This window comes from Charadrius vociferus, unplaced genomic scaffold, assembly GCF_000708025.1.
Source record: "Charadrius vociferus isolate BGI_N301 unplaced genomic scaffold, ASM70802v2 scaffold271, whole genome shotgun sequence".
Lineage (NCBI taxonomy): Eukaryota > Metazoa > Chordata > Aves > Charadriiformes > Charadriidae > Charadrius > Charadrius vociferus.
The window spans coordinates 388,248-405,244 of record NW_009646944.1 but is presented as its reverse complement, the minus strand read 5'-3'; the positions used below and the strand labels follow the sequence as shown (position 1 = coordinate 405,244).

Here is a 16,997-nt window from a genome sequence, read left to right as displayed (position 1 = left end):
GGCCTGCGCAGGGCCGGCCCTGTGTGAGACGCCCTTCCCGGTTTGGCCTGCGCCCTGCGTGAGGTGGGGAGTCACCCGTGCTCTAGAGCGGCCCAGGCGTCGGGGGAAGGCTGCCGCCGGCGGGCCGGTGCTGCCATGCCGGACCTAGGGCTTCTGTCTCCGGTGCGCTGCCTGGTGCCCAGGCTGCTTGGAATTGGTGGTAGCACATGCAGTGCTGAAGAAGTGTGCCGTGTTTCCCCTCATATTTGCGACCTTTGGCTGTACCTAGCCAAAGGTACAGCCTTTGGCTGTACTTGATAGTACCTAGGCGCACACTATAGACGTAAGGGAGTTGTTCTTTGTATGTCTCTGTACGGTAGAAGCTTTTATCCTAGTAGTTCCTAGCATTTATAGTACCAACAGGCAGAGGCTTTCAGGGCAAGGACACAAAACTAGGTAGTAGAAAGTAGGGTTGCATGGAGAGGCTGTTGCGGAAAACGGAAACAGGTTGGGACATGACAGTCAAGTAGAGGTTAAAATGCATCAAGAGAATTAATTGTGATGGGAAGATGAAGAAAAGCTAACGCAAGACTTGTTTAAACCTTTAATCTTTACATTATAGAGTACTTTTTGGGGAGTTGAGCCCATTTCAGAAGTGTTCTAAAGCCTAGTATTAGAGGTGCTAACATACTGAGGTATTAGGGGAGTTTTGTGTTTCATTGGGTGACTGTAGAGCTCAAAGGAGTCAGCATTAATATATCTTGCTTCAAAGTTATCTAATATAATTACTCTGTGGTTGGTGTGGTGAAGAACTTTCTAGGAGAATTTTGCAGAAATAGGCAAATAGCAGAGGAAGATGCCTGAAAATTGTTGGTCAAAGAGTTCAGAATAACCATGAAACGCTTCTTCAGTTTTTGACTCAAAACCACTTGTAATATTATCTTTACTATTTGCAAATGTGGCAACCCCTCCCCAGGCCTACCGGGGACCTGGGGGTTGCGTCGAGCCGGGGCCGGTGGGGAAGGGACAGGAGGGGTAGAAATATTTCAGGATGTCCTGTCCAAATAATTTATTAAAATCTCTTAACATACCTCTGCAGAACAAGAAATTTATTTGCTGGCTTTTAATTCTGTCGGTTTACTTTCCACAGAATCAGCCATCTAGGCAATGCTGCAATTAAAGGCAACATGGTACTATTCAGTTGCTAATTATAAAGGACACAGAAGCTGAAAGTGTGTTAGCAGAGTCCATGTTCTCTTTTACATGTCTCTGCTCAGATTGATTTAACAGATTGTCAGATCACATACTAATTCTTGTAAAAGTGACGAAAGTTTTTTACTTAAACATTAGTGAGACTATTATGCAATTAGGAATGCACTAGTTTATCCTCTTTCCAGAAAAATCTGTAATGCAGTAGCATGTGATCAACAAGATGCTAAATCATAAATTACAATATAAATTATGATGTGGTCTACTCTGGGTGGTGAAGCAAGATTTTAATTTGTTCCTATTTGTAAGTTGTCCCTTAATAGCACTAAAGTTGTGGTAGTAGTATGTTAAAGAAGCAATACTGAACTGGAAAGTTGCCTCTTCTTACTTCCTCTTCCTAAAACCTGTCTTTTTGTGTGTATACACTTCTGGATGAATTATCTCAAGGTGTAGCCAAGTGACCAGCTGAGCAGAGCGTGAGAACTTAGCTTGAAAATCTAAAAATGTGTTGACATCTGTTGGAAGTAATAGCTGTCAGAGAAGCTTGCCATTTCTCTCTCTGCCTTTGACAGATTTAAAGCAGAGGCAACACTTTTTCAGCATCCTGCCAGGATGTTTTTATTTGCCTTATACTTTTAGCGGACAGTCTTGTTTGCATCTCCTGCTGCACAGTTACAAAGCGTACTGATAAAGAAGATAGTAATTTCTCAATTACAACCGTGTTTCTTCTGCATTCTAAGAAATTTTTGGAGTATTAATTATGAAAAAACACCTTAAGATTTCATGAAGTATCTGGAATTGTGCCTTCTAGAGATGCCAAAACACACTAGGAAGTAGTAGAAATAACTTCAAAAGGTATCTCATTATCAAGATTTTTTTTTTTTAATGCTTGTCAGAGATTCTTGTTAATCTCTGACAAGCAGTAGAAAAGTCTGAATAGGACTTCAGGATTTCTGTAGTTCATTACAGTCTATATGAACAAACAGCCAAAATCATGTGATTGAGAGCTGTGATTCTCAGGGGTTTTGCCTGGGTATTATACAGAGACATGAAAAATAATTGGTGAATTAGAGAATATAGAGTTTGAGATCCTTTTGAAATTTTCTTTCTCATATTTGCTTGTGAGTGTAAGAATACTTTAGCTATTTATATTTCTTTTTTTTGTAATCAGAGAATATCCAGTGATGTGCCCTTTGATAACCCTTTGGTTGACTTGACTTTTGGAGTTATTCTGATTCTGTTGGATTTATTTGTTATTGGCATAATAAATATGTTTGCATCAATGTATTTTTTAGGATTATATTCTTGTCATGCCAAATTATTATTTAGGAGTGTAGTGCTAGTACTCTCTAGCATTTTAGATTAATTTTAAACGTTTAGAACTGTCTAGGATTTTGATTTCCTCACACCTGCTTTGGCTGCAAGTTACTTGATCAGGAATTGAGGAAAAGTATCTTAGATACTGATTCCGTATCAAATTCTGTACTAAATAGGAAGAACACGAAAGATCAACCAGAACGCTCTTAATTGCAACATGTTCATTTTAACTAAGGGTCCTGCTAGCAAACAAGCTAATTCTATTGATGTTGTATTGACAGGTTTTGAAGCTTTTTAAGTCATTACACAGAACCCGACAGGAAGTTTTTAAAAATGATACCAGAGCCCTTGAAGGTGAGATACTTTTTTGTGTGGTGGATGCTTACCTATTATTCTGTGGAACTTTCTTCTCTGAATACACAGAAAGAGAATTCTTAACATAATCTTCCTTTAAATTATTTCCTTCCACATTTTATAAGTAATCATTGGGAAAACTTCTGTGTCTATAACCAGACATCCTTTAATTTGAAACAACTGGTTGTTAGACTGTGAGCACTGAAGCCATATTTCATACGGAAAACATCTCTTTTGGAACCTTGCGATCTTCCTTGCTGGTTTGGTGGGGGTTTTTTTTAACTTTCTCTCTTCAGTCCAGCCAAAGCGTGTTCAACTGTATTAAACATGTGAGTTGATTCTCTTTATGTATGCTTGCTCCTCAGGAGATAAATGCTGCTTTTTTAGTAAACCAACTGTTAGTATTGGCTTCTGTATGTTAGTTATTTTTAAAGCTCAGAATGCTAGATAGGCAATCATATTGTATTCCTATACCTGTCAAAATATAACATTACCTGAACTCCATGGAAATCTTATGTCAGAATACTTCAGGCAGAGTGCACCAGGAAGGTGCCGTAAAGGAGTTAGGATTCTGAGCTTTGAGGCAGTGACAAAGACAACATAGATATTTTGTTCACACCTTAGTTTTTTTTGTTTTCTTAATTTAGCTGCAAGACAAAAGATAAATGAAGAATTCAAAAATAACCAAGATGAGAGATCTGAAGAGAAGATAAATGAGGTACTTCTTGTTTTCATTGGTTTTTTTCCACTTTGCATAAGAATACTTAAAAAGGAGCTTTTTACTTAAAGGGTCTCTAAATCAATGTAAGTACTTATTGAGACACTGTGAGAGCCAGGTGAGTCTGAAAGGCTTTTACATGGATCTTTGTTTATAAATATATTGATACCTCCTCTGGTATTAATAGTATGTTAAAGAATTTTGCACATACAAAAATACGTAAGGAGAAAGTGTCTTCTGGTAGTTCAGCATGCTTATTTTGAAGCTTATAATACAATTATGGAAAAAAAACGTTTTATGTTGATATTTTCATGTAGATATTTTGTATACTTTACTTGTAATATCTATCTAAACCGTGGTGACTTAACTTTATCTGATCTTCGTTGTATAGACAGACATGGAAAGATACAGAGAATTTGCATAATCGGCTCAGTTACTGTCAGTTAAAGGAGTAGAACATTCTGTTAACTCACTATATAAGTTATCTTTGCTCAGTTGTTATCTTAACACTTTTTACTGAGTCATTTTTTGTAAAATTTGAGACCTGAAATGAAACTTCTATATTTTAGATATTTTTGTTTCTTAACTTCCATACAGAATGGATAATTTAGTTCTTGTCACTCAGCCTTTTAACAGACTGTATTTACGTTGTCATTGGGCACTAGTTGGAAGAAACTTGTCCTTTGCTGAAGGAAATCTAAACCTTTGCATCATACCAGCCACTGGACAGTAACATAAATAGTTCTGAGCATTAGTTAGGACTTTCTAGCCTTTCTGCTTCTTGCCAAGCCCCAATAGTAATACTTCTGTGTTTATGTTCCCCGTGCCTGATCTGTTGGATTGTATGTTCTTTTTGTTATAGGAAGAATACTTGTTGTAATTTTTAAATCTATATTTTTTAGGAAAGGCAACCTACAAAATACACACATGTAACTTTTTAATATGGGTTAGTTAAATGTGTCACTGGAATAAATTCTAGACTTTCATCACAACTACATAATCCTAGAACATCATAGAAGCTGTCATATTTATTATATATACTTATATATGTATATACTGAATAGACTCAGATACAGAGCAGCTAAATCAAATGATATGTGAGAATTTGGGCACTTGCTTGCATAAACGTGGGGGTGTTAGTGTTCTGCTTTGGACAGCAGCTAAAAAAATGAATATCAGCCAACCAAATGTGCATTACTTTGCTATAATAGAAAGCTGCAATGTCTCCTAATATGACATCAAACACTTAGTTATGGAGTGACCTGAGGAGGTAGGAGTAACTATCTGCAGTATTAGAATGTGAGATGTGGCAGCTGAATCTACTGCAGCATTTTAGTTCAGACCAGGACTGCGCTTCTGAAGTTACGTTGTTTATCTCCACTTGATATGATTGTGCTTGTTTTGTGAAGCATTCTCAGAGCAAATAGCAGAATTCCTTTAAGATGAATCTGAAGTGAAAGGTGTGCTTCAGGAGCATGCAGCCTAGCTGCTAATGGTCATTCAGCAGGGGGAACGGGAGGATACCTAGTCCAGACCCTTAAAAGGGAAAGGGGGGCAGAGAAATTCAGTGTAGATCCACTTCTGTTGGTACACACTACTTCCTAGTGTAAGTATGTCTCCCGAAGTGTCTCACTCGTGCAATTTCATTTATTTCTCACACAGGTATCATGCAAACAAGTATTAAGCGTCTCTTAATCATTCAGCAAAAGTGCTCCTGCTTATCCTTTTAATGAGGGAAGGAATTCTAGGCCTTTTGCCAAATATTAGTGCCTCTGATAATCTTTAGGTAATGCCTTGTTCCTGTATTGCTTTTCTGTGAAACCTCAGTATTCTTAATTTTTGTCATGTTTTGCCCTTATTTTTGTCTCCTTATTTCAAGAGCAGAAATGTTACAAGAACCAGATTGTCTTTTCACTAGTGGTAGTCAAATGTTACTGAGACATTCAGCAATGTCTTCGATCATTGGAACTAGTTACTTGTTTTGGTAGTTGCATTCCACTGTATTCATTTGCAGTTTTATTTGAGTATATAGATTTTATACTGCTCTGTGTTACCGACCAGAATTTTCGTTTCTTTTGTGCTGTATGTTCAAGGTATCGACCTGTAAGTTACTACAGAATCCCCAAAGTAAAAGCTACTTATATATAGTGCATAATTAACTGAATAATAGAACCTACTGACTTTTGTTATTGGAATAGCTGTCTAGAATGGAAAATAACACAGGAATAATTACATATAGTTTAACTTACTCTGTTGTTTTGTTTGTTTTCTTTTTTCCTTTTATTAGCTTCTGAAAATAGCATCAGATGTTGAAGTGATTCTTAGAACTTCTGTTATTCAGGCAGTTCACACCGATTCCAACAAAATATGTGAGTAAAGCTGCATGCTAAAAAGATGTTTAAAAATGTTATAGTTCAGTAAATAAATATAAAACTTGAAAACTAAGTAAAGGGATAGAGACGGCACAAGTGTCTGTCTGTCATTTCTCTGCCTGAACTCTTGATTTAAGCCCACTGCCACTACCTAGAACAGGTGGAGATTTCAAAGGTACAAAGTTTCTACAAAAATATTTTGATATATGGAGGCTGGTAGAAAAGAGGCAGTGACTGCATTTAATGCCCTTATTGAAAGAAAGAAGTTTTAACTTGGTACCTTAATTATTAGGAGTGACGGCAATTCGGTAACAGGTCAGCATGCATGTACTGGCTAATCAGTCAATGTATGTCTAAATGTAATAGTTGCAGTATCTGTAGGTACTTACTCTACCAAATAGGTAGAAGCTGCCTGAGTAGATTTAGCAGATGCAATAATGCTGGCATGGTTTGGTCTGGACTGGCCACTGAAATGAACAACAGATGCTCTCTGACCTCTCTCCTTTCATCTCCCATCAGGGAGAGGAATAAGAGAGAGAAAGAGGCTTATGAGTTTAGGAGACTGCTAACTAAACTGCTTAAATCAAATATGTACAATATATACAAAACCATACCAAGCTCCCAGGATGACTCTAAATTCACTGGCAGGCACTGGGAAAGTCCCAGATTGGATTCGGTGACAGATGGGAACTGGATTCTAGACCTGGATTCAGGAATGCACAGGTTGGATCAAAGACAGACAAACAGTCAGAGTCCTCCTCAGACACCAGCCATTGAAGAAAACAGGGCTGACCCTTTGATCCTTCACCTTCCATACTGAGCATGAGGGAGATGGGATGGAATACCCTGTTGGTCAGTTTGAGGTCACCTGTCCTGTCCACTCCTCCCCACAGGTGTGACCCCTCTACGCTTTTCTGCTTCTGACCTTCCAATGGGGCATATAACAAATTTAGCTGACCTTGGTTGTTACAGCACTAAGTATAAGCAATACTGCTTACCATTCCCTGGTATAAACTATAAACATAGGTCTTAGTCACTCTGGGGCAAACAGTGCCTGGACAATATGCTGTTAATTTGAGAGAGTTCCATTAGTTAGAAAGGCTTAGGTGCAAAGTAAAATTACTGAACAGAAAATTGGTTCTGTTTTACCTCAAACTATGACAAGTACGCTGTCCATAGAATAGCTTTTTCTTTGAGGATTGAGTGTTCTTTTTTAAAACCTCGTTCTGACAATTTAGGTTTCGGATTATGCCTTGGAAGATTTGTGACACAATGAGGGCCTTGATGCAAAGCCTACAAATTCTGAAATTTTGGTTCCTGGTTTAGAAGTTCTTTTATCTTACAGTCAAACACAACAGAAGTAGAGGTTCAGCCTACAACTGTGATAGACAATAGGAGAAATCTTCAGCTGTGTACATTGTTTCTTTTCACTTCTGCTTAGTGGTGTCTGTAGTTTTAGTTTCAGATTTGGTACAGCATTTAACTTTAGAACAGCCGTTATGATCAAGGCCAAAGATATGTCTAGACCAGTGTCAAGTCTTCCACAGTGATCCTAGGCAGATGACAGTAGGAGAGTAGGAACAGAGCAAGTGAACTTTCGCATCTTCCAGTTGTTTACACCTGGCAGCACTACCTGAGCCAGGGATGGTTTCTGTTTTAGTTATCCTCCGTGGGTTTCCCTCTCATGAACTTGTTCTTGTCAACCTGTGCATATTTCTTGCATCCAAGAACCTTTGACAAAGAATTTACTGGTTTTTATGAAGAATCACTTGCTGAACTTTTCAATCTGGTCCTACTCTTCAATTACTATCCATTTTCACCGACCTGTTCATGAATTTTTAAGCCCCTTATTGCACCCTTTTTTTGTTTTTTTTTCCCCCAGCTTCTCTGTGAAACAAGAGATGAATGCCTGTGATCATTCTGTTGCTATTCTCTGCACTCTTTTCAATTCTACTACATTTCTCTTAACATTATTAAGAGCTGTCCCTCAGAGCTGAGCACAGTCATCAAGCTATGGGCAAGCCAGGCATTTATACACACAACAATGGCACAATGTTTTCTCTTTCGTTCTTAATTGGTTTCATAGTAATTCCTAATTCTAAATTTAATTTTTGGCTGCTATGCGTACATATATTTATTTATTTTAAAAGATTATCTTGTATTCCTTAAAATCATCTGAATGGTCGTCAGTTTTGAACCTATCACTTCCTTTGTGAAGTTAGTGGGTTTTTTACCTGTATGCGTTGCATGTCTCTACATGTAATTTTTTCTGTCATTTTACTGTCTTGAGCTTGTCCTGCAATTCTTCACAGTAAGCCATTTTATTAAACAAATTATTCAGGATGATATAATTAAAAAACATTCTTTTCCAGGTTACTTACAAATATGTTGAACAGAACAGATGCCAACAAAAATACCTGTAGAACTCTACTTTTGACATGCCTCCATCGGGAGACCTGTTCATTTATTGTTCACTTCCTACAATTTAACCAGTGACTTATCCATGCAAGACCTTCTGTCATAATAAGGCTGGTGCGTGCTTAAAAGTCTTAGCTGAGGGACTTTTGGGAATCCAAGCATATTGTGGCAGCACCCCAAGAGTTGTTCAGAGAACTCCAGCAAGGAAATATGGAGAACTTCTGTTGCAAAAGCCACATGAATTTGTGTTCAAATACAAATTTATATTTGAATACTGTGTGAGTGTGTAGGGATGGGGTTAGGACAGCCAGAGCCCACCTGGAGTTGATCTTGGCAAGGAACATGAAGGACAGCAAGCTTATACGGATATATCAACAGCAGAAGGAAGAGAAGGGAAAATATGGGCCCAAAGCTGAATAGGTCAGGGAACCTGGTAACAAAGAATGGGGAAGAGACTGAGGTGCTTGGTACCTTCTCCACCTCAGTCTTTACTGCTAAGGTTCGGCTTCACAAATCGCAGGACTCTGATCACGGGGAATATGTGAAGCATATGAATTACTTCTGGTAGAGAAGTAAAAGGCTAGGAAACACTTGAACAGATGGGGCATACACAAATCCATGGGCCCTAACGTGATACACCCATGGGTGGTGAGGGAGCTGGTTGGTGTCATGGCGAGGCCACTCTCAATCATCTTTGAGAGGTCATGGTGGTTAGGGGAGTTGCCTGAGAACTGGAAGATAACAAATGTTGCTCCTATTTTGTCCCTCGAAGGACAAGAGAGAGGATCTGGGAAACTGGTTAGCCTCACCTGGATCTCTGGGAAGGTGGTTGAGCCAATCCTGGAAGCTGTTTCCAGATGTTCTAAAAATGAAGTCGGGACTGGGAGTAGACAGCAAGGATTTATGAAGTGGAAATCTCCTTTGACCAATCTGATACGCTTTTACAATGAAAAGACTTGACTCAGCAGCAAGGGGAGAGTAGTGGTGATAGTCTGTTTTGACTGTAGCAGAACTTTAATGTCACCTCCTTTAAAATCTCCGTAAGCAAAACGTGGTAGAATTGCTGCCACCTAATTCTACAGACTTCTTACAGAAATGGTGGCAATGAACTTTGTGTGGAAGAGGGAGGTCTTCCAGAGTCTAGTACTGGCCAGGAAGACTTTGTCCTTCAGCAAAAAATCTGGAGTGCATCTGTACACAGGGTGCATTTGACCTGCTTATGAATGCAAGTGATGTCATTATGCAGTCTCTTGCCCATTCTTTTTTTTCTATTTTCTTTTTTTTCTGTGTTTGTTTTGGATAGGTCTGAGCTTTTCTTTTTACTCTGTAATTGATCTTACTGCGGGAAGAACAAAACAGTAATCTTGAAACAGCCATCACAGTTTGAGAGCTGTCTGGTTTGTGTGTGTTTGGAATATATATTGAAGTGAGAAATATTTAGTCTTGATAATGTATTGAATTGCCAATTAAAAGACCAGGAATGCTTAGAAAAAAATCCAGACCATCATGATGTATGTCCAAGGAATAAAAATGACCAGTATATAAAAGTGTATAGAATGGATAGATATTATTACTTGTCCTGGTATAATTAAAATGTAAAGAGCATTCAGTGAAGTTGGAATTTACATTCAAAGCTAATACCAAAATAACCACATTTTTATTTTGCACAATAAATAATTCTTAAAGGCCATGGCAATGAAAAATCTCTGTGGCCAGGAGCAACATGTTACTCAAAATACAAAAAAGCAGATCAAACTTGATGCTTAGCTTGATACTGTAGTGAAAGAGTAAAAGCAAATCTCCTTACAAAAAGAATATTTACCTTTATACCATGGTAAATTGGTCAGTAACAGCACTTGATTCCTAAATGGCATTCTTAGAGCAGGCTTCTAGTGTGTTTGCACCTTTCCTAAGACTTCAGCTTTGGTTAGTCAGATTCTGGTATAGCTCTTATTATATTGTTAATGTCACTGGTAGCACAGAGTATGCCATTAGAAAATTTTTGAATCCAGAAACTCAGAAATTTTAGAGAGTTGAGATAATTGTCACCATATTTTGATTGTAGTTTATGCTGAATAGCACGATCGGTGCATTGTGTGAAATTGTACCTATAAATGGGTGTGGTTTCCACTGCCGCTCCGTTTTGTTGCATATCTTGCTCTACTGTTTTCATCCTTTCCTGTTTGTTAGCAAAAGTTATCTGAGATTAAAAAGAGGAAATTGGAAGTGGGACTTCAGCTTCCAGTTGAGTCTATGCCTAGGTGGTGTCATGGTTTAACCCCAGCCAGCAACTATACCCCACACAGCCACTTGCGCACTCCCTTTGCAGTGGGATGGGGGAAAGAATTGGAAAGATAAAAGTAAGGAAGCACATGGGATGAGATAAAAACAACTTAATAGGTGAAGAAAAAGGTATGCAGGCAAGCAGAGCAAAACAAGGAATTCATTCACTGCTTCCCATCGGCAGGCAGGTGTTTAGAACCATCTCCAGAAAAGCAGGGCTCTGTCACGCATAACAGTTACCTGGGAAGACGAACTCCATCCCTGCAAATGTGCCCCCTTCCTTCTTCTCACAGCTTTTATTGCTGAGCATGATGTCAAGTGGTATGAAATAGCTCTTTGGTCAATTGGGGTCAGCTGTGTCCCTTCCAAAAGTCTTGTGCACGTATATGCTGAAAATACCAAGGGGATCTTTTCACTTTCCTTTGCTTTGTGGCACGTAGGAGCCAGTTTTTAGCACAAAGTTGGTTGTAGGAAATGCCTGCATTGGTATATGAGTCTGCTTAGGTAGCACATTGAACAGGTATTCAATTCCAGTACAGCTTTGATTAAGGAAGTTTTAGCAGAACAAAATCAACCTTTTTGATCCTTAATCTTCATGCTCAGTGGTAACTTTTGTAATGCCAATAGAATTACAGTTAACTCCCTTGTTGCTTTTATGATATCATCTTGTATTAAATCAGAGGCTTGGGACAGATTTATTAACACACACACACACACACAGACAAAAAAAAAAAGTGGAAGTACAGCCCTAATGTGGCTGCTTGAGTTGCTGTTTGTTGACAAATAAAAATAAGGCGAAAACTTTATTTTCATAGTGCTTCATCTTAGATGCTACATATTTGTTTTGGAAACTTTGTTAGGTGAAGGTTTACTTTGCTGTAATAGATAGTATATTGGCCTATTTGGGGAAAAAAAAAAAAACTGTTATAGAATACTTACATTTGGGATGTATTTGAATTAGTATAATGTCCTTGCTTCATCCCAAGCTATTCCTGCCCCTTGCCCCTGCCCAAAAAAAAGATTGAAGTGATCAGTTGCTACACTGTATGAAAGAGCAGGGAGAAAAGAAACTAGGTAAAATGTATCAGAAACCTACTGCTGCAGCTGGTTTCCTGAAGTGAGTTACTGTCACGATTTTTGACTCTTAACTTTTTGTATTAGAGCTGGCAATATACATTGTAGCTACACCTGGTGTTTTTCTTTTCTCTTCTATTGTTTTTTTTGCAGTCCTGTATCTCTAACTATTTAATAACTGAAAAGAAAAAGCCAAAGACTTTTCTTAGATGGTGAGAACAAATATTGGTAAGGGGAACATTTTCCCTAATCAAATAAAACGATGCTGTGCTGTGGTAGAAGCAATGCGCAGGGCAATGTTATTCTTTAAAAAGAAAGAATTTGAGATGCACTGGTGTATAGTCATGTTGGGATTCTCTGGTAAGTCTTTTTGAAAAAAAGAAATTAGGCAGAGGTTTTCTTACTAAAAAGAAGACAATTTCAATTAGGAGCTTGTTAGTCATATTAGACATTTTTTCTGATTTTTTTTTTTTTAATGTTTCAGTCTGAGTTACATTAGTAGTATACAAATGTCTCTGTTCCATTTATTTCACTTTTAATTTCAGATTAAGCTGATACAAGCAATACTTACATTTTGTAATGTACCACATGTGCAGTATGTTCTGATGATTCTGATTTGGCGTATTGGCTATGTTTAAAACTTAGCTTTGAAAAGGAAAGTTAAAAATCCTTTTTTCAATCTTTATTTGTTTGGACTTCAGTTTTTCAATACTTTATGTCCAGTTCTGGGTTGGGGTTTTTTTTTTGGTGTTTCTGTTTCATCTACCTGTTCCAGGTGTGTAGATCAACATGTTTTGTCATAAACTTAATCACAAGTATTTTATTTAAGAGAAATGCAATTGAAATTTTACTTAAGGCTCGTAGAAGCCTGTTAAATGTACACAGGTGCAAAAGGAACATACCTTCAAGGAAATCAGTTTTCTTTCTTATAAGATAAGGGATATCAGTGCAGTTTGGACAGAATTTTATTTATTACACACGTGCACAGAAACACACACAGTTATAATGTTTTACTGTACCTTTCACAGTGGTCTGACCTAGTCAAAGTACAGCATTATGATTTCAGGTGTTTGTGCCTTAGTTTTTGTTGCTGGACCAAATCTGACATGACAAAGCTCATTTCCTTCACGAAGAAAGGACAAGCTGATTTCTGAAGAGCTAGATGGCAAGAACTTAAAGTTGGGAAGAGGTTAAAATTGTGTAAAAACTTTAGAATTGTAAATAGTATTTTCCATAAGATTATATTTTTAGAAGTTTGGTGTTTGTTTGTTTGTTGTTTTTCTATTACAGTGCTCGTACCCAGGAAAGATCTGCTACAGGACAACACTCCTTACTTTGATAAACCAACAAAAAAGCATGAATCCTGAGGAAAATATGCCCCTCTCCCAGAAGGTTAATACCCTGTAATAAGATCTCTGAAAACCAATAGTGGATACCTGTTTTAAAACTAAATTTTAAAAATAGTTAAATATTGTTACCAGGAAAACAGAGACTCAAAACAAGTCTCTGATTTTATTGTGTGCTGTGATACCATCATGCACTTCTTTTGTGGAAGATACTAATACTTCCGTGGAAACTGAAGACACACAGTTCTCTTAAAAATACACTGCTGAATTGTGTTAATTCAGCCAGAATATTTTTAATTATGACAGTCTTCAGACAGAGATTGTTTCCTAGCAATCCAGAGTTTTTCAAAACTAAATACAAATTAAATGCAGTTCTTAATCCTGGTAATATTTACAAGTTTATTGTCAACCATATGCTGCTTTGAAGTAGTGAAAAACCATCTTGTGGCACTTGGCATTAAATTTATGCTTTGCACCAATAATGTGATTTCTGAGGTTGTCATTAGTTGTACACTAACATACTGTGATGTTTGAAAGATTTCTCAAGGTTTATCTGAATAAATTATTCAGGTTTTACAGATGGGAGAGTGCGTGTAGTGTTTTTCTTCTCCCCCACACCTTTGAACAAGCGGGAATGGCAGGGTTTGAGTTCTTAGATGACAGTGGAGCAAGAGAACCCAGCCACAACCTAACCTAAGGATGTTGGTTTAGATCATATGGTTTATGAATTTAAGGTTTTAATTTTATCTTGTGCTTATGGAGTGACTTACTGAGGCACTTTCCAAAGAAAAGAGGCTTGTTGCTTTGTCGCAAGTGATCTGACTTGCCTAGAGTGAATTTATGGTGAGTTTATTTACTAAGCCCTTATCACTTCCATTTTTTTAAAAGAAACTTATTTTCTTCTTGCAGAGTTCATCACAATGATCTGTTTGGTTCCATTTTAACTGGAACCAGATACAGCTACAGTGATATATAGCATCTTCTCTGTGTAAAATTACTAACGGGCACCATACTAGGATCTAAATACCTCACCACAGGAGTGAGGTAGCCCAGTAATACCTCTCAGTTCTATTTCAGGTCCCAGTGATTCTTTTTACTTTTAATACACCTCCAAGATGTCAATATTGCATATCCATGTAGGTTCTGACATGGCTTCACTGACTGAATTAAAAAGGAAAACTAGTGCCTACATCCAGTCTATTTTCCTCACGCAGCATGTCAGTGCATTAAGTACTCTTTTCTTTAAACTCTTGCCTCTGGCTGCTGTAGGCAGGGCGGCCAGTGGTGAATACATTGTCAGTAACCCTCTTTGAATTGCAGTGATACTCCCTGTGTTATAGCTAAAGGCAGCAGGCAAATGATGGGACATAGAATGAAATGAGTGCAGTTCTTGCTATTTGGTGTGGTCTAGTGGCTCCACTACAAATGTCTCAATCTGTAGGGGATGTGCTGTTCTAGGTCTCCTGTCTGGTTTACTTCCCTAAGGACAAAGCATGTTCTGTGTCTGGTTTCCTATCTGTCTGCAGCCTACCTGTGTTGACTTTTTTTACTCATAAGCAGCATAAGAGAGGGGTATGCAAGGGAGAGAAAACAGAAGGTACTTGCAGCTGTATAAAGAAAACAAAACAGAGCGTTACCTCAAGCGAAGCGATGTAAGTTTTAAGCACAAATAATTAAACAGGTGTCTGGCAAGAATGATAAATTATACAACCGTTAAGGTATACGTCCTGTGGCATGCAGTAATATGGGGGAATTAATCTCTTGTAGACACATTGCTTTAGGCTATGGGAACAGTGAATTTTATCCTTCAGAGTGATTTCATAGAATGGAGGGCTGGTAGGTCTTCACTCTTTTGGTAGTGATGTAAAATAGTATTGCCTGTTACCATGCAAAATACGTACTAAAAGACTGAAGTTATGTCAACAGTAGATGGCGGTCTTTTGTCTGATGTTTAAGGAAATCCAAGTGGAGAAACTATTTTCATGTGACTATTGTTTCAGTATCATTCTGCTATCATGTGTTCTAGGTTTTTATTTTTAACAAGAATTAACACATTAATAGAAAGATAGTGTGGAAATGTCAACTTACAGGATGAGGCTTCAGATTCAACAGGCATTTGTGTGCTTCATCTTACCTACATCTTGAATACTTGTAGTAAAAATACAGAATGAGTCATCTGAGTAACATGCACAACTGCTGAAAATAAAGGACATGGTAAAATAAATGTTGTTGGAATTTAATGGCCTTCAGAACAATTCTCCTTACACTCCTGTGCAATATGTGTACAGTCTGTGCATTAACTTTACATATTCCTGTTGTCCTTGTGCATTCCTGGGCAGCAAATACAAACTGAATTTTGCAGTGCTGAGATGATGAAAATGAAGTTGATAGGCAAAAGGCTACTAATGTAAGGGACTAACAAGCCTATTTGTTTCTCTTGTTTCAATGTGATCTTAAATAGGAATCCAAGGGGTGTGCAGACCAGGATAAACAGGAATCCAAATAAGGAATTTGGCCTGAAAGTATCTCAGAGTTGGTCACTGTCTGGGCCCAGCAGGTGTTTGCTTTCTGCAAATTTAACTTTCCAACCTTGAAAGGCTCTCAAACCTGCTTAATGAGCATCTGGTAATTAAAGGCTTCTCTGTGCTAGTCGGTGGTAGTCACTGTTCATCCTCCCCTTACTCCGTGCTTACCTGTTTGTTCATGTTCCAGTACCCAGTCATGGCCCCAGTGGCCATTTTCATGTCACTCCAGGTGTGAATCTGTTCTTGATACTGCTGACTTTGTGCTCATATATACATATATATCTCTTTATTTTCCTTAATTAGTATCAGTAAAAAATAACGTTAAAAAGACAGGGAGTATTGTTGCATTCCCTGTGCACAATTTGAAGTGTTAGCTGGAACTGTTTAAAACATTACAGGGGCTTTCACTTAATGATTTGGGAGGGGAAAAGGTTGATTCTTTACAACAGAAACTGTAATTTAGTAGGCTCACAATAACACAATTCAATCACATTAAACTTTTTCAGGTTTACTGGAACTGCAGAATTTTAGAGCAGTTGTATGAGCCTTTCTTCCAGAGTTTGCATCATCATTCTTAAAAGATAAGCCTGAAAAGTAATAGTTCTATAAACTGTAGTTTAACTATGTCTTATTTTAAAAAAAAAAATTGTAGAAATCTTTTGCAGGCACTAGGAAATTCTGTTGAAGTGGGCTCACTGCTTTCATATCTGCAACAGTTGAGCTGCTAAAGCCAGGAGGTCAGTATGGTCTAACTTGGTTGCTGTCCAGAGCTGCCTTAGTGACCTGTACAGGTAGGCTAGCAGTGCTGCTTAGCAGGACCTGGTATTTTAAGGGCGAGTTTCAGGTCTACTTGAGGTACTCACATGCTTACACAGTTTTTGGCAGAACAGATGTCACCTCTATAATTACACAAGAAAATTCTAAGTACTTGAGCATTTGACATCATCTACCAGAGATGTGTTTGTCTGTTAGAGCCTTCTGCCCTGGTGTGCTCCTTCATGAAGTGTTGACTTTGTGTAGGCTGTAGTTTTAATGAAAGCGTTAAATACAGTCAAGGCATATTTCCTGTTTAAATATTAAGTTTTGGTTTTGTTATAACCACCTTTCCCTCTCATTTATTTAACAGTTTCAAAATACAAGGTTTCTTCAGGGTTTTTTTTCTGCAAGCAGTAGCTCAGGATAGGGATCAAGTATGGCATTAGTACCTTTGCTATAGCCTGATATTCATAAAACACGTGACAGATTTAATCTATGAATTGATTTTGTGTGCTTGGATAGGATTTGTGTTGAAGTCTTTATGGTCTTCAGGTGAAACAAAGTGGCTTTTTTAATTTAGCGGGGCCAGATTAATCCCCTTCTCTGTTCCTGTGCACTTTGGTAAAGGAAGCATTTAGTTGCTATT

General features: G+C 37.9%; 1 protein-coding gene across 1 annotated transcript; it reads left to right on the top strand.

The window, feature by feature from the left end:
- The first annotated feature begins 135 nt into the window (after window positions 1-135).
- LYRM7 (LYR motif containing 7) lies at window positions 136-13,091 on the top strand. The gene is made up of 6 exons (XM_009895076.1): window positions 136-274; window positions 462-511; window positions 2,787-2,859; window positions 3,507-3,577; window positions 5,865-5,946; window positions 13,015-13,091. The coding sequence occupies exons 1-6, from the start codon at window positions 136-138 to the stop codon at window positions 13,089-13,091; spliced, it is 492 nt and encodes a 163-aa protein (XP_009893378.1).
- Window positions 13,092-16,997: the final 3,906 nt, after the last annotated feature.